Genomic DNA, 27,710 nt, shown 5'->3' with positions numbered 1-27,710 from the left:
GAAAGAGACGTCACTTGTGAAATTTAAAGAGAGACGTACTTATTTGTGAAATTTTGAAAGAGATTCATTTGTAAACTTTTGAAAAAACAACTGTTGGTCATTCATTGTCACCACATTTAATATATGCTATAGAATCACAAATATAAAAAAAATCAAAGAATTATAAACAGAAAACTTGAAATCGATGTCCTGTCGAAGAGACGTTTCTTAGCGATATAAAACACTACAAGGCACAAGTGTAAATAACCTGGAAGCAACATTCAAAGTTCTACTCAACAATACTTCAATACATTCTAAAATAACTTGTTTTAAATAAGCTCATACATATTTGTTTCCGTTTATTAGAAACCCGACTAAACTTTACCGACCTGCGTGTAGTCAAAAGTCAGTTTGACATAAAAAATGGCTATACGATGTTGTCTGTCTGTCATTCGACACAAATATAATGGGAATCAAAAAACACATGTGCTATGGTGCGAATTTCAAATCTGATTACATATGTTGTTTCAGCGCCGTGCACACACTTGAGCCAACTCATGTTTATATATGTGACGGGATATGATGTGAGATGATGCAACGTGGTGTGTTATGTTGTGTTTTATGTGATTTGATGTGGTGTGACGTCATACAGTGTGATGTAGCGCAATGCGATGTGATGTGGTGCGGTATAATGTGACGCGTTGTGTGATGTTTTATATGGTGTGATATTACGCGATGTGATGCAATGCGATGTAACATGATATATTGTGACGCGTTATGCGATGTTTTATGTGGTGTGATATTATGTGATGTGTTGCAATGCGATGTAACATGATATAATGTGATGCATTATGTGATGTTTTATGTGGTGTTATATTATGTGATTTGATGCAATGCGATGTAACATGATATAATGTGACGCGTTATGTGATGTTTTATGTGGTGTTATATTATGTGATGTGATGTGATGCAATGCGATGTAACATGATATAATGTGACGCATTATGTGATTTTAGAAGCACATTGCTTGTATAATTATAACAGGAAGTATCAATATGACTTCGCATTATTTTGCATCGTATATAACGTAAGTTTATATCATTGGTCTTGTCGTTGACAATGACTGTACAGTTTAATGTGAAAGCTGGTTAAATTGTATACGTACTTTCCACGTGAGTTCGCGGCCAATATGACGAAAGAGTGTTCAACACATATTATCCAGTGTAGCTACGCCAATACTAGTACTAATACTAACAATACTACCCCCCCCCCCCCCGATAATATATGTCGGCTCGCCACAATACGTTTGTTCACAAAATACTTTAGTATACATGTATGCCAAGAAGCACCTTATGAAAAAAATCAGTGACCCAACTTTTGTTGTCGATTAATCCTGCCTTGTATGCACGACCTTTATCGCGTAAATAAGTCATGAATAAATTCGAAAAGTTGCGCTGTGTCTTGCATAGTATATTGCATCATAGTTGTGTGTTTTCCAACACGTCGTCCAGGGTGAACGTCTTGAATACTATTGCGTCGTGATACGCACTATCAGTATCGGCGCCTTTTTCGTAGAGAACGGCGAAGTTCTGTACAATGTTCGAGTTGTCCAGCGTCTCAAAGTATGTCAAGTCTGAATACCCGCTGTTCCCTCTATGTACTGTCCACGGCTCACTCCAGCTGTTCATACCGTCTTTACTGATTCGAATAGACTCTCCCTGTCTGAGACCCATGGAAGCAGGGTTGGAGAACAACGCCCACGTTTTGCGAACCAAGTGGGTGATTTTCGTTCCTGGTGGTGCTGGAAATTCTATCGTACTTCCCTGTGGAATAAAGTGAAATATGTTAATTGAAATAGACTATAAATAAAATAGTTTTATTAGAAAATGTACATAAAAGCACAAGTTGCTGGTTATGGGCATAACAGAAAGAATTAACGATGACCGTTACGTACTGTATATGAATCAGTTATTCACTGATTTTTAATTTAACAAATACCTGAAATCGACTGTTATTATTCACAAGAAAATGTAAAATTACAAAAAAGAACTGTTTCACCGGAAAGCTTAGTAAATTTGATTGAATAAATTTAAATACCAGTGAAAAGTAATGCGTTTTTGGTATTATTCTCACAAATCATATTACATTGGAAAAATTGACCCAACTCATTCTTAGGTGTACCAATTTGGGTTGAGACAAAAATGAAAAAGAGTTGACGGACATGCGTCCATGGAAACAGGGATTACAGTGATGTGGTCATAGCATAATGTCTCCAACACGGCAGACATTTTGCAAAAACCCGCGTTAGGACATTGCAGACTATAGTGTGAAATCACAGCTATTTTAATGAAATATTGTCAAATGGTTCAATTACAAATTTCAGAAATTGTTCAGTCTCTCGAGTACTGTTTTCTTCACACTTTCCATGGTGTCAGCTTAGTCATAAACTCTTCTCTGGGGGGGGGGTATGTTTCAGTACACCAACCAATCAGCGCCAAGTACTTGATAACACAATAAATTGGTTTAAGATTTTGATATCAATTTCACCTGACATCCAGGGGCGCCTGATATAGTTATGCTCCCCTTCCTCATCCAGAATCCTGGTTCTACCAACTTTGCGTTCAACTTGGGAAGACCAAATGTGATGCCACCGTCCCAGCTGCACGAAATTGCACGTGACTGCAGCTCACTTAATGTACGGCAATTCAGACACACGTGGTTACTCCCAAGTTCAACCGCCTGGATGAATGAGATTGGAGAAAGAACAGATACTATAGTTATGTAGTTTTCATATAATACAATGTTATAGTTGATTAAGGGTGTGTGCGATAAATAGCGAGCTACTTTGATGTTTATTAATATACTAAATATTTGACTGGCACGTAACACCGCGTCATTTCAGAGTAATCTGTGAGATAATAGGTTGACCTCTTTTTCAATGATCTCGTACTTTGCGGCTGAGACTAAGAATGTATACTCGTACCTTGTTGGGACTTAAGAATATACACTCGTACCTTGCTGGGACTTAAGAATATCCACTCGTACCTTGTTGGGACTTAAGAATATACACACTCGTACCTTGTTGGGACTTAAGAATATACACTCGTACCTTGTTGGGACTTAAAAATATACACTCGTACCTTGTTGGGACTTAAGAATATACACTCGTTTCAATAACGGTGAAGCGCTTATGTTAGGAAAGGCAAACGACTACAGACCTAACAAACCTGTTGCTACAAACGACGTCGTCTACGTACGTTAGTTCAGTCCTCCCCTCTGTTCTCATTCCGACTCCAGTGCTTCAAATAACAGCATTAAAACTTTGAGGCCAACTTTAAAAAAGTTTGTAAAAGTGAATCATGGAATTACCCCGGGTAATCTCCCGCTATGCTTTCACTGATTGTTTGCATGTAATATAGCAGTAACAATATATGCCAAACATGATCACCTTGTAATTTAATAATAACAAATTTCACGGAATGCACACCAGAGGTTTGAATAACAAATTCAACACATACCTGCGCTTCGTTTGTTTGTATCATTATGCCCTGAGTGTCTGTTTTTATCGGAACCTTCCCCCCAGGTGTCCAAGTATCGCCTCCATCGTCACTATACAATACCATAGAATAGTCAAAGCACGACTGGCTATTTTTGGGCGCTGTTGTAAAACAGATAACGAGGTTAGTTTCAGAGACGTACCAACTTTACAAGAAATTAAATTTAGGCCTGTGTCAACGAACTATCGGGTGAATGGAGACAAAGTGGAACATCTTTGAAATATAAACCTAGTTCCCCAGTCCGCAATTTGAATGTGTTGGTTCTTTACCGATCAAAAACGAAGGATTTACGTATAATAACCCTGAGAGGGAGTACTCGATGGAAAATTTTACACATGCGACTGCTCTGGACGGCCGGTCGCAGTATCTGAAACAGGCAAGGCAAGCTAGAGAAGTATTTCTCTTTATGCGATGTTCGTTAATAATCGTATTAGATGCTCGTTTAGGTAAAGTTTTATATGCACGTAATCAATAAGACTAATAAATTCATATTTCCATATAAGCCGCGTTCCCTAGCGACAAAAAGTATGTGCCCGGGGGAGGGGGGTAGTACAAGTCAGACCTGGTACCCATGCTGAAGTATAGCTTTTCAAAAAATCCTCTAAACACGTACTTATTTTTGTGAAATTATACCCATTGTCAAGTGCAGAAACTTAAAATAGATACCCTATATACATCCTAATATCACACTGTTTCCAAGTTGAGGTAACATGAATTCATGGGATTTCTTTTTTCACACTTTATTTATATATGTTAAAATATTCAACCCTAAATACGGTATACGCGTATACGCGTTAAATAACTGAATAACACCCCTTTTACTCGTTTTTGTTTACTTCAGCTTGCGTACCATATTTTATTCACAGAACCCTCAGACAATAATCAGTTCAAATAATTTCAACGATATAAACTGCGTCTTCCACACCAAATTTACCCCCCCCCCCCCCACAGAAGCGATTCCATGCTGGAGAGCGCGACATGAATTGGGACTGAGTATTGCTATGCACGCTTTTAAATCTACCACATGATTGTGAAGCCGACTTACCGTCCTTATGTTTTATGTACACATTGCCAGGCACAATTAATCTCCCTGATTCCAATTGTATACCATGACCAGGCCCTGAAACATACAGTTTAAACAATATTGGCGACTTGAGTTAAGTAATAATATGAGAAATATTGTTTACTGCCATATTTTTGTACGACGCGTTTACTCAGCCGTCCGATCTTGGTACCCGGGAATACCACTTAGACTAAATTGGGAACGCCGGAACGCATAAGGGGTTGAATCACTATGGAATGGAAAATAGTAGCAATATTTTGCAAACTGTTTTCTGACATGATGATTTAAGTCTGATTCGTTCTGGATGATTTTGTTGCAGTACATTTTTTTTTCTATCAAATCGAACGTGTAATTGTGACTGGTTAATCATAGCCGTAGTTAGACATAACAAACGCACCAATGGACATTTTAGTTAAGCCCTCTGACAGTGGCGGCGGCACAGGGGGGTCGCCCCCTCGAACAAAATGTTGGAGCGTAGCCCTTCCAAAATCAAGCTGAAACCCTTTGTGTCAGCAAAATATGTCTCTCAAAATGCAGGAAATAGCGTTTCAGAGGATCTATACTTCAACATTTTTAAGGGGAACATGCACCCTCTCATGAGTCCGACAGTTTAGGATTTTGACGAGGTACTTGTAAGCTAGTCCCAGTTAATATAAACCGTAGGATAAAATATGGTATGTGGCGCTTAAAAATAAAAGGACATATGGTAGCGTGGCTGGTCCGGCATGCCACACAAGCATATGGCGATGTCAGAAAATCATACGAATTGGTAGGAGAAGGATGGTGAAAAATAAGGTATGCTCGGCGGATATTAAATTTGGCACCAAAATTGGTAGCTTGAAAACGAGTGCTCGACAGTAGCATATTGAGGTTTAATACGGTTTTCGTGATTGACAACAACTCTGAATAAATATACGCCGTACATATTAATAAAGATTAGTGTATACCTGATGCAAACATAGACGGTATTGGTGTCATAGCTCCCAGTGTGCTGCTAGTTATATCCACAGGTTCACTCCATGTCAAACCGTTGTCCATACTCTAAAAGATACGTAGATTTAAAACTTTGGTTTTGATACTGAGATATTCACTGCAAGAATCTAGGTATGAGATACATAGTCCTCACCTTAATAATATAGACTGCTTCGTCATATCTATGCTGTCTTTTCAAAAAACCTTCTGTCTTCCACGGGTCCAGCGATATGAAAACTAAAACCAGGGCTCCCCGTTTGCGGTCGACGATTGGAGTAGGGTTCATTACTCTGAAACGAAAAAAATCTTTGAATGAATAGCTTAGTAGCCTATCCATATTTTTGGAGAAAGTTAGCCACAAATCGCATATCGTATATCGATGTTGATCAGTACAAACATAAGCCATTGTTACATGGTAATAAGTCACATGACAATGTTCATCAGTACAAACATGAGCCATTGTTACATGGTAACAAGTCACATGACAATGTTGATCAGTACAAACATAATCCATTGTTACATGGTAACAAGTCACATGACAATGTTTATCAGTACAAACATAAGCCATTGTTACATGGTAACAAGTCCCATGACAATGTTCATCAGTACAAACATGAGCCATTGTTACATGGTAACAAGTCACATGACAATGTTCATCAATACAAACATAACCCGTTGTTACATGGTAACAAGTCCCATGACAATGTTCATCAGTACAAACATGAGCCATTGTTACATGGTAACAAGTCGCTTGACAATGTTCATCAGTACAAACATGAGCCATTGTTACATGGTAACAAGTCGCTTGACAATGTTCATCAGTACAAACATGAGCCATTGTTACATGGTAACAAGTCACATGACAATGTTCATCAGTACAAACATGAGCCATTGTTACATGGTAACAAGTCGCTTGACAATGTTCATCGGTACAAACATGAGCCATTGTTACATAGTAACAAGTCTCATGACAATGCTCAGCGGTACAAACATGAGCCATTGTTACATGGTAACAAGTCACATGACAATGCTCAGCGGTACAAACATGAGCCATTGTTACATGGTAACAAGTCACATGACAATGCTCAGCGGTACAAACATGAGCCATTGTTACATGGTAACAAGTCGCTTGACAATGCTCATCGGTACAAACATGAGCCATTGTTACATGGTAACAAGTCCCATGACAATGTTCATCAGTACAAACATGAGCCATTGTTACATGGTAACAAGTCGCTTGACAATGTTCATCAGTACAAACATGAGCCATTGTTGCATGGTAACAAGTCCCATGACAATGTTCATCAGTACAAACATGAGCCATTGTTACATGGTAACAAGTCTCATGACAATGTTCATCAGTACAAACATGAGCCATTGTTACATGGTAACAAGTCGCTTGACAATGTTCATCAGTACAAACATGAGCCATTGTTACATGGTAACAAGTCGCTTGACAATGTTCATCAGTACAAACATGAGCCATTGTTACATGGTAACAAGTCTCATGACAATGTTCATCAGTACAAACATGAGCCATTGTTACATGGTAACAAGTCGCTTGACAATGTTCATCAGTACAAACATGAGCCATTGTTACATGGTAACAAGTCCCATGACTATGCTCAGCAGTACAAACATGAGCCATTGTTACATGGTAACAAGTCGCTTGACAATGTTCATCAGTACAATCATGAGGCATTGAGACAAAGTAACAACATTATTTTGTTTGTTACAGTAATGTAATTTGTGAAAATTGTATTTTTATTGCAGTTCCATAAAACGCAATTTTTATGTTATTCAATTCAGGATACTAGTAACAGAAAAATGCCACATCAGTAATATTGTATCATTCTTTCATCCTTAATTGCTATGTCACCAGCATACAATTTGAGATATGACATCATATCTACACAAGAGGAACCAACGGTAAAACCGTTATAAAATGACAACAATGGCGACATTCGCCAAAACACAACAACCATGTTTAAAAAACAGGCCAGTTAATCTAACATTTTTAAAGTTAATCCTGATATTGATCACTGTAAAATGAATAAATTTTGATTATTTTTATTTATAAGTAGGCTTCTTCCATAATGTACTTTGCGACAAGCTGTGAATATTCCATATGTAATGAAGAAGCATCATGTGAAGAAACAGTCGTCTACATCGCCGCTAATTTTACAATTGGTGTACACGTGTGGGAGTTGTTTGGTTGATCGAATACTCGCTGGTAATAATGCAGCAAATCCCCCCTTTCATTTGTACTCGTATCAAAACCGCCAAGAACAAAAGTGGAAAGGTGGCAAACCTTTTACGGGCAATGCTAACAAGGGTTCGAGGTTCGTCCCACGTTACGTTGTTCATGGAAGATCGCCTTCCTCTTCTCATAAGGATATCCATATTTCCATCGTCTGCGGCGCTGTCTTTGCGGGCTTCGCAGAACGCGATAAAGACGCCCTGATGGAATATGAGCGCTGGTATCCTACATTGAAATAAAAAAGAGCCCAAATTTATGACGCAGATGATAATCAGTACGGTCGTTCTTATATAATTTAAGTCAACTTTGTTAACATTCTTAAAACAAAACACTTAATTTCTGCTAATTTTGATTAAGAAAAATAGCAAATAGGAAATTATACACTTTTTTAATCAAAAATTATCAAAAAATATAGAAAATACGTAAAATAGGCACAAATTTGCACCAACATTGTTTATATTACGATAGACGATACATGCATATTACATGTATGTTTAGTATTTGTGTTCAATATTGTATATTATGAAGTGAAAACATTGTTTATATTACGATAGACGATACATGTATATTACATGTATGTTTAGTATTTGTGTTCAATATTGTATATTATGAAGTGAAAACATTGTTTATATTGCGATAGACAATACATGTATATTACATGTATATGTTTAGTATTTGTGTTCAATATTGTATATTATGGAGTGAAAACATTGTTTATATTGCGATAGACGATACATGTATATTACATGTATATGTTTAGTATTTGTGTTCAATATTGTATATTATGGAGTGAAAACATTGTTTATATTACGATAGACGATACATGTATATTACATGTATGTTTAGTATTTGTGTTCAATATTGTATATTATGGAGTAAAAACATTGTTTATATTACGATAGACGATACATGTATATTACATGTATGTTTAGTATTTGTGTTCAATATTGTATATTATGGAGTGAAAACATTGTTTATATTGCGATAGACGATACATGTATATTACATGTATGTTTAGTATTTGTGTTCAATATTGTATATTATGGAGTGAAAACATTGTTTATATTACGATAGACGATACATGTATATTACATGTATGTTTAGTATTTGTTTTCAATATTGTATATTATGGAGTGAAAACATTGTTTATATTGCGATAGACGATACATGTATATTACATGTATGTTTAGTATTTGTGTTCAATATTGTATATTATGGAGTGAAAACATTGTTTATATCACGATAGACTATACATGTATATTACATGTATGTTTAGTATTTGTGTTCAACATTGTATATTATGGAGTGAAAACATTGTTTATATTACGATAGACGATACATGTATATTACATGTATGTTTAGTATTTGTGTTCAATATTGTATATTATGGAGTGAAAACATTGTTTATATTACGATAGACGATACATGTATATTACATGTATGTTTAGTATTTGTGTTCAATATTGTATATTATGGAGTGAAAACATTGTTTATATTGCGATAGACGATACATGTATATTGCATGTATGTTTAGTATTTGTGTTCAATATTGTATATTATGGAGTGAAAACATTGTTTAAATTACGATAGACGATACATGTATATTACATGTATGTTTAGTATTTGTGTTCAATATTGTATATTATGGAGTGAAAACATTGTTTATATTACGATAGACGATACATGTATATTACATGTACGTTTAGTATTTGTTTTCAATATTGTATATCATGGAGTGAAAACATTGTTTATATTACGATAGACGATACATGTATATTACATGTATCTTTAGTATTTGTGTTCAATATTGTATATTATGAAGTGAAAAGATTGTTTATATTATGATAGACGATACATGTATATTACATGTATGTTTAGTATTTGTGTTCAATATTGTATATTATGGAGTGAAAACATTGTATATATTACGATAGAGGATACATGTATATTACATGTATGTTTAGTATTTGTGTTCAATATTGTATATTATGGAGTGAAAACATTGTATATATTACGATAGAGGATACATGTATATTACATGTATGTTTAGTATTTGTGTTCAATATTGTATATTATGGAGTGAAAACATTGTATATATTACGATAGAGGATACATGTATATTACATGTATGTTTAGTATTTGTGTTCAATATTGTATATTATGGAGTGAAAACATTGTTTATATCACGATAGACGATACATGTATATTACATGTATGTTTAGTATTTGTGTTCAATATTGTATATTATGGAGTGAAAACATTGTTTATATTACGATAGACGATACATGTATATTACATGTATATTTAGTATTTGTGTTCAATATTGTATATTATGGAGTGAAAACATTGTATATATTACGATAGACGATACATGTATATTACATGTATGTTTAGTATTTGTGTTCAATATTGTATATTATGGAGTGAAAACATTGTTTATATTACGATAGACGATACATGTATATTACATGTATGTTTAGTATTTGTGTTCAATATTGTATATTATGGAGTGAAAACATTGTTTATATTACGATAGACGATACATGTATATTACATGTATGTTTAGTATTTGTGTTCAATATTGTATATTACGGAGTGAAAACATTGTTTATATTACGATAGACGATACATGCATATTACATGTATGTTTAGTATTTGTGTTCAATATTGTATATTATGGAGTGAAAACATTGTTTATATTCCGATAGACGATACATGTATATTACATGTATGTTTAGTAATTGTTTTCATAATTGTATATTATGGAGTGAAAACATTGTATATATTACGATAGAGGATACATGTATATTACATGTATGTTTAGTATTTGTGTTCAATATTGTATATTATGGAGTGAAAACATTGTTTATATTACGATAGACGATACATGTATATTACATGTATGTTTAGTATTTGTTTTCAATATTGTATATTATGGAGCGAAAACATTGTTTATATTGCGATAGACGATACATGTATATTACATGTATGTTTAGTATTTGTGTTCAATATTGTATATTATGGAGTGAAAACATTGTTTATATTACGATAGACGATACATGTATATTACATGTATGTTTAGTATTTGTGTTCAATATTGTATATTGTGGAGTGAAAACATTGTTTATATTACGATAGACGATACATGTATATTACATGTATGTTTAGTATTTGTGTTCAATATTGTATATTATGGAGTGAAAACCTTGTTTATATTGCGATAGACGATACATGTATATTACATGTATGTTTAGTATTTGTGTTCAATATTGTATATTATGGAGTGAAAACATTGTTTAAATTACGATAGACGATACATGTATATTACATGTATGTTTAGTATTTGTGTTCAATATTGTATATTATGGAGTGAAAACATTGTTTATATCACGATAGACGATACATGTATATTACATGTATGTTTAGTATTTGTGTTCAATATTGTATATTATGGAGTGAAAACATTGTTTATATTACGATAGACGATACATGTATATTACATGTATATTTAGTATTTGTGTTCAATATTGTATATTATGGAGTGAAAACATTGTATATATTACGATAGACGATACATGTATATTACATGTATGTTTAGTATTTGTGTTCAATATTGTATATTATGGAGTGAAAACATTAATTATATTACGATAGACGATACATGTATATTACATGTATGTTTAGTATTTGTGTTCAATATTGTATATTACGGAGTGAAAACATTGTTTATATTACGATAGACGATACATGCATATTACATGTATGTTTAGTATTTGTGTTCAATATTGTATATTATGGAGTGAAAACAATGTTTATATTCCGATAGACGATACATGTATATTACATGTATGTTTAGTAATTGTTTTCATCATTGTATATTATGGAGTGAAAACATTGTATATATTACGATAGAGGATACATGTATATTACATGTATGTTTAGTATTTGTGTTCAATATTGTATATTATGGAGTGAAAACATTGTTTATATTACGATAGACGATACATGTATATTACATGTATGTTTAGTATTTGTTTTCAATATTGTATATTATGGAGTGAAAACATTGTTTATATTGCGATAGACGATACATGTATATTACATGTATGTTTAGTATTTGTGTTCAATATTGTATATTATGGAGTGAAAACATTGTTTATATTACGATAGACGATACATGTATATTACATGTATGTTTAGTATTTGTGTTCAATATTGTATATTGTGGAGTGAAAACATTGTTTATATTACGATAGACGATACATGTATATTACATGTACGTTTAGTATTTGTTTTCAATATTGTATATCATGGAGTGAAAACATTGTTTATATTACGATAGACGATACATGTATATTACATGTATCTTTAGTATTTGTGTTCAATATTGTATATTATGAAGTGAAAAGATTGTTTATATTATGATAGACGATACATGTATATTACATGTATGTTTAGTATTTGTGTTCAATATTGTATATTATGGAGTGAAAACATTGTATTTATTACGATAGAGGATACATGTATATTACATGTATGTTTAGTATTTGTGTTCAATATTGTATATTATGGAGTGAAAACATTGTATATATTACGATAGAGGATACATGTATATTACATGTATGTTTAGTATTTGTGTTCAATATTGTATATTATGGAGTGAAAACATTGTATATATTACGATAGAAGATACATGTATATTACATGTATGTTTAGTATTTGTGTTCAATATTGTATATTATGGAGTGAAAACATTGTTTATATCACGATAGACGATACATGTATATTACATGTATGTTTAGTATTTGTGTTCAATATTGTATATTATGGAGGGAAAACATTGTTTATATTACGATAGACGATACATGTATATTACATGTATATTTAGTATTTGTGTTCAATATTGTATATTATGGAGTGAAAACATTGTATATATTACGATAGACGATACATGTATATTACATGTATGTTTAGTATTTGTGTTCAATATTGTATATTATGGAGTGAAAACATTGTTTATATTACGATAGACGATACATGTATATTACATGTATGTTTAGTATTTGTGTTCAATATTGTATATTACGGAGTGAAAACATTGTTTATATTACGATAGACGATACATGCATATTACATGTATGTTTAGTATTTGTGTTCAATATTGTATATTATGGAGTGAAAACATTGTTTATATTCCGATAGACGATACATGTATATTACATGTATGTTTAGTAATTGTTTTCATCATTGTATATTATGGAGTGAAAACATTGTATATATTACGATAGAGGATACATGTATATTACATGTATGTTTAGTATTTGTGTTCAATATTGTATATTATGGAGTGAAAACATTGTTTATATTACGATAGACGATACATGTATATTACAAGTATGTTTAGTATTTGTTTTCAATATTGTATATTATGGAGTGAAAACATTGTTTATATTGCGATAGACGATACATGTATATTACATGTATGTTTAGTATTTGTGTTCAATATTGTATATTATGGAGTGAAAACATTGTTTATATTACGATAGACGATACATGTATATTACATGTATGTTTAGTATTTGTGTTCAATATTGTATATTGTGGAGTGAAAACATTGTTTATATTACGATAGACGATACATGTATATTACATGTATGTTTAGTATTTGTGTTCAATATTGTATATTATGGAGTGAAAACCTTGTTTATATTGCGATAGACGATACATGTATATTACATGTATGTTTAGTATTTGTGTTCAATATTGTATATTATGGAGTGAAAACATTGTTTAAATTACGATAGACGATACATGTATATTACATGTATGTTTAGTATTTGTGTTCAATATTGTATATTATGGAGTGAAAACATTGTTTATATTACGATAGACGATACATGTATATTACATGTATGTTTAGTATTTGTGTTCAATATTGTATATTATGGAGTGAAAACATTGTTTATATTACGATAGACGATACATGTATATTACATGTATGTTTAGTATTTGTGTTCAATATTGTATATTATGGAGTGAAAACATTGTTTATATTGCGATAGACGATACATGTATATTGCATGTATGTTTAGTATTTGTGTTCAATATTGTATATTATGGAGTGAAAACATTGTTTAAATTACGATAGACGATACATGTATATTACATGTATGTTTAGTATTTGTGTTCAATATTGTATATTATGGAGTGAAAACATTGTTTATATTGCGATAGACGATACATCTATATTGCATGTATTTTTAGTATTTGTGTTCAATATTGTATATTATGGAGTGAAAACATTGTTTATATCACGATAGACGATACATGTATATTACATGTATGTTAGTATTTGTGTTCAATATTGTATATTATGGAGTGAAAACATTGTTTATATTGCGATAGACGATACATGTATATTACATGTATGTTTAGTATTTGTGTTCAATATTGTATATTATGGAGTGAAAACATTGTTTAAATTACGATAGACGATGCATGTATATTACATGTATGTTTAGTATTTGTGTTCAATATTGTATATTATGGAGTGAAAACATTGTTTATATTGCGATAGACGGTACATGTATATTACATGTATGTTTAGTATTTGTGTTCAATATTGTATATTATGGAGTGAAAACATTGTTTATATCACGATAGACGATACATGTATATTACATGTATGTTTAGTATTTGTGTTCAATATTGTATATTATGGAGTGAAAACATTGTTTAAATTACGATAGACGATACATGTATATTACATATATTTTTAGTATTTGTGTTCAATATTGTATATTGTGGAGTGAAAACATTGTTTATATTACGATAGACGATACATGTATATTACATGTATGTTTAGTATTTGTGTTCAATATTGTATATTATGGAGTGAAAACATTGTTTATATTACGATAGACGATACATGTATATTACATGTATGTTTAGTATTTGTGTTCAATATTGTATATTACGGAGTGAAAACATTGTTTATATTACGATAGACGATACATGCATATTACATGTATGTTTAGTATTTGTGTTCAATATTGTATATTATGGAGTGAAAACATTGTTTATATTCCGATAGACGATACATGTATATTACATGTATGTTTAGTAATTGTGTTCAATATTGTATATTATGGAGTGAAAACATTGTTTATATTACGATAGACGATACATGTATATTACATGTATATTTAGTATTTGTGTTCAATATTGTATATTATGGAGTGAAAACATTGTATATATTACGATAGACGATACATGCATATTACATGTATGTTTAGTATTTGTGTTCAATATTGTATATTGTGGAGTGAAAACATTGTTTATATTACGATAGACGATACATGTATATTACATGTATGTTTAGTATTTGTGTTCAATATTGTATATTATGGAGTGAAAACATTGTTTATATTACGATAGACGATACATGTATATTACATGTATATTTAGTATTTGTGTTCAATATTGTATATTATGGAGTGAAAACATTGTATATATTACGATAGACGATACATGTATATTACATGTATGTTTAGTATTTGTGTTCAATATTGTATATTATGGAGTGAAAACATTAATTATATTACGATAGACGATACATGTATATTACATGTATGTTTAGTATTTGTGTTCAATATTGTATATTACGGAGTGAAAACATTGTTTATATTACGATAGACGATACATGCATATTACATGTATGTTTAGTATTTGTGTTCAATATTGTATATTATGGAGTGAAAACATTGTTTATATTCCGATAGACGATACATGTATATTACATGTATGTTTAGTAATTGTTTTCATCATTGTATATTATGGAGTGAAAACATTGTATATATTACGATAGAGGATACATGTATATTACATGTATGTTTAGTATTTGTGTTCAATATTGTATATTATGGAGTGAAAACATTGTTTATATTACGATAGACGATACATGTATATTACATGTATGTTTAGTATTTGTTTTCAATATTGTATATTATGGAGTGAAAACATTGTTTATATTGCGATAGACGATACATGTATATTACATGTATGTTTAGTATTTGTGTTCAATATTGTATATTATGGAGTGAAAACATTGTTTATATTACGATAGACGATACATGTATATTACATGTATGTTTAGTATTTGTGTTCAATATTGTATATTGTGGAGTGAAAACATTGTTTATATTACGATAGACGATACATGTATATTACATGTACGTTTAGTATTTGTTTTCAATATTGTATATCATGGAGTGAAAACATTGTTTATATTACGATAGACGATACATGTATATTACATGTATCTTTAGTATTTGTGTTCAATATTGTATATTATGAAGTGAAAAGATTGTTTATATTATGATAGACGATACATGTATATTACATGTATGTTTAGTATTTGTGTTCAATATTGTATATTATGGAGTGAAAACATTGTATATATTACGATAGAGGATACATGTATATTACATGTATGTTTAGTATTTGTGTTCAATATTGTATATTATGGAGTGAAAACATTGTATATATTACGATAGAGGATACATGTATATTACATGTATGTTTAGTATTTGTGTTCAATATTGTATATTATGGAGTGAAAACATTGTATATATTACGATAGAGGATACATGTATATTACATGTATGTTTAGTATTTGTGTTCAATATTGTATATTATGGAGTGAAAACATTGTTTATATCACGATAGACGATACATGTATATTACATGTATGTTTAGTATTTGTGTTCAATATTGTATATTATGGAGTGAAAACATTGTTTATATTACGATAGACGATACATGTATATTACATGTATATTTAGTATTTGTGTTCAATATTGTATATTATGGAGTGAAAACATTGTATATATTACGATAGACGATACATGTATATTACATGTATGTTTAGTATTTGTGTTCAATATTGTATATTATGGAGTGAAAACATTGTTTATATTACGATAGACGATACATGTATATTACATGTATGTTTAGTATTTGTGTTCAATATTGTATATTACGGAGTGAAAACATTGTTTATATTACGATAGACGATACATGCATATTACATGTATGTTTAGTATTTGTGTTCAACATTGTATATTATGGAGTGAAAACATTGTTTATATTCCGATAGACGATACATGTATATTACATGTATGTTTAGTAATTGTTTTCATCATTGTATATTATGGAGTGAAAACATTGTATATATTACGATAGAGGATACATGTATATTACATGTATGTTTAGTATTTGTGTTCAATATTGTATATTATGGAGTGAAAACATTGTTTATATTACGATAGACGATACATGTATATTACATGTATGTTTAGTATTTGTTTTCAATATTGTATATTATGGAGTGAAAACATTGTTTATATTGCGATAGACGATACATGTATATTACATGTATGTTTAGTATTTGTGTTCAATATTGTATATTATGGAGTGAAAACATTGTTTATATTACGATAGACGATACATGTATATTACATGTATGTTTAGTATTTGTGTTCAATATTGTATATTGTGGAGTGAAAACATTGTTTATATTACGATAGACGATACATGTATATTACATGTATGTTTAGTATTTGTGTTCAATATTGTATATTATGGAGTGAAAACCTTGTTTATATTGCGATAGACGATACATGTATATTACATGTATGTTTAGTATTTGTGTTCAATATTGTATATTATGGAGTGAAAACATTGTTTAAATTACGATAGACGATACATGTATATTACATGTATGTTTAGTATTTGTGTTCAATATTGTATATTATGGAGTGAAAACATTGTTTATATTACGATAGACGATACATGTATATTACATGTATGTTTAGTATTTGTGTTCAATATTGTATATTATGGAGTGAAAACATTGTTTATATTACGATAGACGATACATGTATATTACATGTATGTTTAGTATTTGTGTTCAATATTGTATATTATGGAGTGAAAACATTGTTTATATTGCGATAGACGATACATGTATATTGCATGTATGTTTAGTATTTGTGTTCAATATTGTATATTATGGAGTGAAAACATTGTTTAAATTACGATAGACGATACATGTATATTACATGTATGTTTAGTATTTGTGTTCAATATTGTATATTATGGAGTGAAAACATTGTTTATATTGCGATAGACGATACATCTATATTGCATGTATTTTTAGTATTTGTGTTCAATATTGTATATTATGGAGTGAAAACATTGTTTATATCACGATAGACGATACATGTATATTACATGTATGTTAGTATTTGTGTTCAATATTGTATATTATGGAGTGAAAACATTGTTTATATTGCGATAGACGATACATGTATATTACATGTATGTTTAGTATTTGTGTTCAATATTGTATATTATGGAGTGAAAACATTGTTTAAATTACGATAGACGATGCATGTATATTACATGTATGTTTAGTATTTGTGTTCAATATTGTATATTATGGAGTGAAAACATTGTTTATATTGCGATAGACGGTACATGTATATTACATGTATGTTTAGTATTTGTGTTCAATATTGTATATTATGGAGTGAAAACATTGTTTATATCACGATAGACGATACATGTATATTACATGTATGTTTAGTATTTGTGTTCAATATTGTATATTATGGAGTGAAAACATTGTTTAAATTACGATAGACGATACATGTATATTACATGTATTTTTAGTATTTGTGTTCAATATTGTATATTGTGGAGTGAAAACATTGTTTATATTACGATAGACGATACATGTATATTACATGTATGTTTAGTATTTGTGTTCAATATTGTATATTATGGAGTGAAAACCTTGTTTATATTGCGATAGACGATACATGTATATTACATGTATGTTTAGTATTTGTGTTCAATATTGTATATTATGGAGTGAAAACATTGTTTAAATTACGATAGACGATACATGTATATTACATGTATGTTTAGTATTTGTGTTCAATATTGTATATTATGGAGTGAAAACATTGTTTATATCACGATAGACGATACATGTATATTACATGTATGTTTAGTATTTGTGTTCAATATTGTATATTATGGAGTGAAAACATTGTTTAAATTACGATAGACGATACATGTATATTACATGTATTTTTAGTATTTGTGTTCAATATTGTATATTATGGAGTGAAAACATTGTTTATATTGCGATAGACGATACATGTTATATTACATGTATATGTTTAGTATTTGTGTTCAATATTGTATATTATGGAGTGAAAACATTGTTTATATTACGATAGACGATACATGTATATTACATGTATGTTTAGTATTTGTGTTCAATATTGTATATTATGGAGTGAAAACATTGTTTATATTGCGATAGACGCAAAATGTAGCAGTGGAAATTTCTCTGAGGTTCTAAAAATACAAAATGTTGTCGTCATAAACGCTATCAAATAATTGAATCGCAAAATTTCCCAACAAGGAGCATTATAAATTTACGCAGGTTATCCACACTATTTTGATTCTTTAATAATTACATTGCCTGTTTTATTTGTGATGGCGCTCAACGTAACGTGACCCAAACGAAGACAACTTTTTCCGAATTTTGTGTGTTTCTAATCAAACACTAAACCTGCCATGGATGAGTAGTCACTACGTCTACGAACGTCACGTGATAGTAAATTTTATGACGTAGTACTAGGACAAAAATACCACGTGAAACCGTCAAGTCAGCAAATTGAAATAATCTACTAATCAGCAGCCGTGATGAGGCGCTATTATTTAGACCAAAAATCTGAATTCAGTGTGGATAACTGACACACTCTGGAAACTGGAAACGTCCCTGGATGTGTGGATAACTGACACACCCTGAAAACTGGAAACGTACCTGGCAGTGTGGATAACTGACACACCCTGGAAACTGGATACGTGCCTGGCAGTGTGGATAACTGACACACCCTGGAAACTGGATACATACCTGGCAGAGTGGATAACTGACACACCCTGGAAACTGGATACGTACCTGGCAGTGTGGATAACTGACACACCCTGGAAACTGGATACGTACCTGGCAGTGTGGATAACTGACACACCCTGGAAACTGGAAACGTACCTGGCAGTGTGGATAACTGACACACCCTGGAAACTGGAAACGTACCTGGCGATGTGGATAACTGACACACCCTGGAAACTGGATACGTACCTGGCAGTGTGGATAACTGACACACCCCTGGAAACTGGATACGTACCTAGCAGTGTGGTATCCCAGTACGCCTTTCTCGAATAACACCGTTTCTAGGCAACGCAATAAAGAAAAGGAGCAATGTTAAAATCGACACGACTTCCAAACACGTCACTGAATTTTGAGAAACATCACTAAACAGTCTTTTTTCCGTGGGTTTCTTACACTTCACAGTGATGTTTTGTGTTCTCAATCCGCTCTTACTACCAGTGATGACGCTTTTTAAATTAGCATATAATTGCTGTCTATGCAATTACTGATTTGATTGGTCAATTGTAGCATTCACCAGATAGTGTATATAACTGCATGAAGTTATATATTACATATATAACTCCATACATCTTCATGCTCTGTTGTGACACCCATGTTGATGCAGAGAATTTTATTTATATGTATACATTCTTCTATTCCATTTCATGACTATTACCTTTACGAGGGCTCTTGGAATGAAGAATTGTGTTAAACGTTTGTAGCAACTATAAATACCTACCGTTAATGTAATACCAACCTTTAATGTAATACCAACCAATAATGTAATACCAACTGTTAATGTAATACCAACTGTTAATGTAATACCTACCATTAATGTAATACCAACCAATAATGTAATACTAGCAGCTAATGTAATACCTACCATTAAGTAATATCAACCAATAATGTAATACCAACCATTAATGTAATACTAACTGGTAATATAATACCAACCGTTAATGTAATACCAACCATTAATGTAATACAAACCGTTAATGTAATACCAACCGTTAATGTAATACCTACCATTAATGTAATACCAACCAATAATGTAATACCAACCATTAATGTAATACTAGCAGCTAATGTAATACCAACAATTAATGTAATACAAACCGTTAATGTAATTCCTTCCATTAATGTAATACCAACTGTTAATGTTATACCAACTGTTAATGTTATACCAACTGGTAATGTAATACCAACTGGTAATGTAATACCAACTATTAATTTAATACCAACCGTTAATGTAATATCAATCATTAATGTAATACAAACCGTTAATGTAATTTATTCCGTTAATGTAATACCAACTATTATTGTAAAGCCTTCCGTTAATGTAATACCAACTGTTAATGTAATACCTACCGTTAATGTAATAATAACAGTTAATGTGATACCAACTGTTAATGTAATACCAACTGTTATTGTAAAACCTTCAGTTAATGTAATACCAACCATTAATGTAATACCTACCGTTAATGTAATACTAACAGTTAATGTAACACCAACTGTTAATGTAATACCAACTGTTAATGTAACACCAACAATCAATGCAATTCCTTTGGTTAATGTAATATCAATCGTTAATGTAATACCAACCATTAAGGTACCGTAATACCAACGATCAACGTGATGCCAAGCCCTAATGTAATTTATCACCGTATTACCAGTATTATACAAGTGTTTTATTTGATAGGATATTGTGTGTTCAATGTGTTCAGTAATTAAGTCTTTATATTTGCAGTATTATGTCACATAAAGCACAATTTTCAAACTGTAATTACTAAACCGGAGAATTATATTTGTTTAGTATCCAATAGTTTTCTATATTCTTTACTATTCTCGTTTCGTTGGCTTTAAATTAAATTGCTTACTATAGTTAATATTTAGTAGGTTTCCTGTACTCTAAGAGTGGTGCCGACTGTCATCCTTTATAACAAAGCATACACACTGTCTTCCCACGCTGAGTGGCGTAGAAATAACACTCAATATTGATAGTGCGCACTTTATTGATATCATTCATTCAGTGTTATCATTTAGTTTTGTAAGACTTCAATGAAAAACCTTTTTAAAAAAAAACATCCTATTACATTCAATGTATTCATCCTTACATATGTTCAGTACAGGCATGGTCCTACTTCTAATATTTACAATATAACGTGGCGTGAGTGTTATGCATTCAAATGTGTTGCAGTTTACTGTGTCCCACAGTAACATACAGGAAGGAAAACATGAATAAAAATAAAAAAAGTACACCAATAAACACGTAGATGTTTGTTAAATGGCGGTGGTCGTCACACAGCCTGTGGGCAGATGTGTTTTACACACGTTGTTGGGGACCATATTGACGAACGCTTTTATTCCTTGTTACATGTTTCCCAAATATTAAATTCACGTTGCTGCAATAATTTCATTTGCAAAAAAATTAAATTTTTTTTCCTTTTTGACATCCTTAATTTGAGGGTTCCTTTTTCAGCTGGTAGTTTTTCTTTTTGTCAATTTGTTGATCGCGATCATCTGTTATTAATATGTAGTTTGCAAACAGAGGCAAGCTGACGGTTTTATCACCCCGCCTGGTTTGATTAGAATTGAAGGTGGACGATGTGGTGATGGTGAATGTTTATATATATATATATATCAGTAATTTTAATGAAAAAAAAGTACATTTATCTTAGTAATAGTGACACCTGTTGTTTAGTGTGATGAACCCCCACGGTTGGGTACAGGAGCATAGAAGTTTTTAATTAAAATTGTTTTCCATAAGAAAAATGAAACCATCATACATGGCCTTATAAACAGCCTTTTACTTCATAGTGGGGTGGGTGGAGTAAAGCTGTGATTATTTTTATTACTTTCTGACCATCTAGTTTGCCATTTACCATGTCCATATAAACTAAAGCTCCAGCCAATATCAGATTTGACTACTTGTTTCAAGCTATGGCACTTGGAAATGAGTGTTGTGACATGTGGCAAATGTCCAACTGTCTTGGTTAATAAGATTGGCTATATTTCAACTAGAAACAGGTAAACCAGTATACCTGTATGTACGAAGCCAGTGATCGTTATTCAAGCCAAAGAAACTGCATCTATTTATATAAATACACATGGACAGAGAATATTTTCTTGGAGCACTAAATGTGACAATTGCCCTACTGTCTGTGATAAATATACCACACCAGCTACATAGTGCCCGACGAGGAGTTGGGTAGGTAGTGAAGAAAAACATTGACTGAAGCCTGGCAGAGGACTGAATTGTTGTCAACAGCAACAAACATACTGGGAAAGTCAAAGACAGTGAAAAAACAAACAAACAAAAAACACACAGGCATATAAATACTAACTTTCTAGGATCTTTATTGACTCCAAGTAATCCAGAGTAGAACGAGATGAATCAACGCTATACTCCGCCATCTTTATTTTAATATTAGATGCAACCATTATTCTGTAGGGGACAACGGGTCATAACTTGAGGGGAGTTAACACCCATGATTTTTAAAATGCCTTGATCAATAAGAGTCTAAGTTACAGGGAACATTATTTTCATTTTTCAGTGGACCAATAAATGCATTTGACAGGAAAATAGAAAAACTCTACCACAACAGCAATTAGAACAGCTTGCTGCATTATAAGTATCACTTCCCTGTCAAATTAGTGGTTCATGCTTATTTGAATCTGAACATAACAGGCCAATTCTATCACACCTTGCTAGGCTTGAACTTCCATCCAATCAGAGCATTCCAAATGAACATGATTCTCCACAAAACTAGAGGGCGCTCTGACCAAAAAATTGCCATGATCTAAATAAAAAGAACTGATATATATATATATATATATATATATATATATATATATATATATATATGACATGTGTTGTGGGAATGCGTTGTATACGTCACCAGTGTACAATAACACGTGTTGTGGAGGATACGTTGTATACGTCACCAGTGTACAATGACATGTGTTGTGGGCAATGCGTTGTATATGTCACCAGTGTACAATGACACGTGTTGTGGAGGATACGTTGTATACGTCACCAGTGTACAATGACATGTGTTGTGGGCAATGCGTTGTATATGTCACCAGTGTACAATGACACGTGTTGTGGGCAATGCGTTGTATATGTCACCAGTGTACAATGACATGTGTTGTGGGCAATGCGTTGTATATGTCACCAGTGTACAATGACACATGTTGTGGGCAATGCGTTGTATGTCACCAGTGTACAATGACACGTGTTGTGGGCAATGCGTTGTATATGTCACCAGTGTACAATGACACGTGTTGTGGGCAATGCGTTGTATATGTCACCAGTGTACAATGACATGTGTTGTGGGCAATGCGTTGTATATGTCACCAGTGTACAATGACACGTGTTGTGGGCAATGCGTTGTATATGTCACCAGTGTACAATGACATGTGTTGTGGGCAATGTGTTGTATATGTCACCAGTGTACAATGGCACATGTTGTGGGCAATGCGTTGTATGTCACCTGTGTACAATAACACGTGTTGTGGGCAATGCGTTGTATGTCACCTGTGTACAATAACACGTGTTGTGGGCAATGCGTTGTATATGTCACCAGTGTACAATGACATGTGTTGTGGGCAATGCGTTGTATATGTCACCAGTGTACAATGACACATGTTGTGGGCAATGCGTTGTATATGTCACTAGTGTACAATGGCACGTGTTGTGGGCAATGCGTTGTATATGTCACCAGTGTACAATGGCACGTGTTGTGGGGAATGCGTTGTATATGTCACCAGTGTACAATGGCACATGTTGTGGGCAATGTGTTGTATATGTCACCTGTGTACAATAACACGTGTTGTGGGCAATGCGTTGTATATGTCACCAGTGTACAATGACACGTGTTGTGGGGAATGCGTTGTATATGTCACCAGTGTACAATGACACGTGTTGTGGGGAATGCGTTGTATATGTCACCAGTGTACAAATGACACGTGTTGTGGGCAATGCGTTGTATATGTCACCAGTGTACAATGACACGTGTTGTGGGCAAATGCGTTGTTTATATCACCAGTGTACAATGACACGTATTGTGGGGAATGCGTTGTATATGTCACCAGTGTACAATGACACGTGTTGTGGGGAATGCGTTGTATATGTCACCAGTGTACAATGACACGTGTTGTGGGGAATGCGTTGTATATGTCACCAGTGTACAAATGACACGTGTTGTGGGCAATGCGTTGTATATGTCACCAGTGTACAATGACACATGTTGTGGGCAATGCGTTGTATATGTCACCAGTGTACAATGACACGTGTTGTGGGCAATGCGTTGTATATGTCACAGTGTACAATGGCACATGTTGTGGGGAATGCGTTGTATATGTCACCAGTGTATAATGGCACATGTTGTGGGGAATGCGTTGTATATGTCACCAGTGTACAATGACACGTGTTATGAGGAATGCGTTGTATATGTCACCAGTGTACAATAACACGTGTTGTGGGCAATGCGTTGTATATGTCACCAGTGTACAATGACACGTGTTGTGGGCAATGCGTTGTATATGTCACCAGTGTACAATGGCACGTGTTGTGGGCAATGCGTTGTACATGTCACCAGTGTACAAATGACACGTGTTGTAGGCAATGCGTTGTATGTGTCACCAGTGTACAATGACACGTGTTGTGGGCAATGCGTTGTACATGCCACCAGTATACAATGACACGTGTTGTGGGCAATGTATTGTATATGTCACCAATGTACAAATGCCACGTGTTGTGGGCAATGCGTTGTATATGTCACCAGTGTACAATGACACGTGTTGTGGGCAATGCGTTGTATATGTCACCAGTGTACAATGACACATGTTGTGGGCAATGCGTTGTATATGTCACCAGTGTACAATGACACGTGTTGTGGGCAATGCGTTGTCTATGTCAACAGTGTACAATGACACGTGTTGTGGGCAATGCGTTGTATATGTCACCAGTGTACAATAACACGTGTTGTGGGCAATGCGTTGTATATGTCACCAGTGTACAATGACACGTGTTGTGGGCAATGCGTTGTATATGTCACCAGTGTACAATGGCACGTGTTGTGGGCAATGCGTTGTACATGTCACCAGTGTACAAATGACACGTGTTGTAGGCAATGCGTTGTATGTGTCACCAGTGTACAATGACACGTGTTGTGGGCAATGCGTTGTACATGCCACCAGTATACAATGACACGTGTTGTGGGCAATGTATTGTATATGTCACCAATGTACAAATGACACGTGTTGTGGGCAATGCGTTGTATATGTCACCAGTGTACAAATGACACGTGTTGTAGGCAATGCGTTGTATACTAGTAGGTCACCAGTGTACAATGACACGTGTTGTAACGCGTCAATGTCGGATTAATTGATATCTTGAATAATTACTGATATGCTAATTGTTAGTTCAAAGGAGTTTTATAATTTGACCGCTGATTCATGAAGTATTTGCTTTTATTTGTGGAATGAGTCTACCTACAGTGTGTTACGAAGTGCAGGTCGTATAATGTATGCTATTTATAGGTCTTCTATTTAATGTATGTAGAGATGGTTGAGTTATAATTTAATATTGTCACAGGTTGTTTTGTTCTACTGTGCAAACATTCTACTATAAAAACTACTAGTATTGAAAAGATCGTTTTATACGAGTCGACATATGTGTTGTACAACAACAACAACAACAACAACAACGTCATCAGCAGCGACCACGCGCATGAGCAATAGAGATATGAGCCTCATTTGCTACCGCACACTATATGACCTCATTATCACATACTGGTTACAATAGACTGTACAATAATGTTTGTGTACACCTCATCACACCACACCGTATAATTACTTAAATGTAGTGACGTACAGAGTGTAACAACACATGTGAATATCTGTAAATTTTAAATATTATACAAATACCTAGAAAAAATAAAAATATTTCAGATGAAACACGATAAACTGATATATATATATTCAGATACCATATGGCACACATGCGACATACTGCGTATATCGCCAAATACCTCTACCACATGTGGGGAACAGGGAATAATACCGCCCTTTAGCAACAGCCGCTACCAAATGTTTTTCAACTACCTCGTGTTATGCAGACGTTTGGCAATATTTTGAGGAAACAGCGAATGCTGAAGATGTTCACGTTACGAAAAAAAGTGCCTCACCTGGCGTGATTTCTGGTTCGTATTCAATCACTGGTTCATCTGTTGTTGATTTCACAATGGACTCGGATGATTCCACATAACCCTGGTCATAAAACACTACACTGTCTTCGGATGTATTTGACGCGTTCGATTCGCGTGGCAAATTTACTTCAGTCGACCGTGGTTCTGTTGGAAGGCGGCAGGTGTCGTACACGATCAGTGAATACAACCATAGTATGAAAACCGAATACGCGCACAACGCAGCCAGATATTTAACCAATGTCTGAGGCATCGCGTCTACCATACTGTATACGCAGTATACCAGACAGCGTTCTGGGAATGATCACGTGTTGGTGGGATTCACCAAATTGGATCAGTGGTAAATTCGGCGGTTGCAGAAAACTGGTACCCTCGATGAAGTGGGAGTATCCATCGTAACAGGTGGTCAGCCATTATTTAACGTGAACTAATTAATATGGCGGTTGACATTACAAACAAATGTTGGGGCCATAATCATAGTTGTCTATTAGTACGATGGGCCATATGGATAACTTAATTACATTAAAAAAATATATATTAACAACAACATGCGTATTGACCGTCGTGTTGTATGAGGTGTTTGTGAATACAGAAACATTGTTATTTTTATATTAATATCATTGCGTAGACGTCACGTTTCTACAATACATTTGTATCAATTTGA

The 27,710-nt window shown here is 32.9% G+C and overlaps 1 protein-coding gene across 1 annotated transcript; it reads right to left on the bottom strand.

The window, feature by feature from the left end:
* Positions 1-100: 100 nt before the first annotated feature.
* Positions 101-27,335, bottom strand: LOC102803324 (sialidase-2-like). Its single transcript, XM_085498091.1, has 9 exons — positions 27,029-27,335; positions 20,095-20,140; positions 7,883-8,056; positions 5,726-5,861; positions 5,547-5,640; positions 4,582-4,656; positions 3,498-3,637; positions 2,527-2,718; positions 101-1,802 (listed from the first exon to the last, which is right to left on the bottom strand). The coding sequence occupies exons 1-9, from the start codon at positions 27,309-27,311 to the stop codon at positions 1,458-1,460; spliced, it is 1,485 nt and encodes a 494-aa protein (XP_085354217.1). The 5' UTR covers positions 27,312-27,335; the 3' UTR covers positions 101-1,457.
* Positions 27,336-27,710: the final 375 nt, after the last annotated feature.

Source organism: Saccoglossus kowalevskii, chromosome 4, assembly GCF_978046115.1.
Source record: "Saccoglossus kowalevskii chromosome 4, keSacKowa6.1, whole genome shotgun sequence".
Classification (NCBI taxonomy): Eukaryota; Metazoa; Hemichordata; class Enteropneusta; family Harrimaniidae; genus Saccoglossus; species Saccoglossus kowalevskii.
This window is presented reverse-complemented; position numbering and strand designations above follow the sequence as displayed.

Bases quoted from the DNA above. Each gene is read 5' to 3' on its own strand.
- LOC102803324 (XM_085498091.1), bottom strand. From the start codon at position 27,311: ATGGTAGACGCGATGCCTCAGACATTGGTTAAATATCTGGCTGCGTTG. The intron at 5,641-5,725 runs GTGAGGACTATG...CGTATCTTTTAG, and splicing joins AAGCAGTCTATATTATTAAG to AGTATGGACAACGGTTTGAC. The intron at 4,657-5,546 runs GTATACACTAAT...TGTATGTTTCAG, and splicing joins ACCGTCTATGTTTGCATCAG to GGCCTGGTCATGGTATACAA.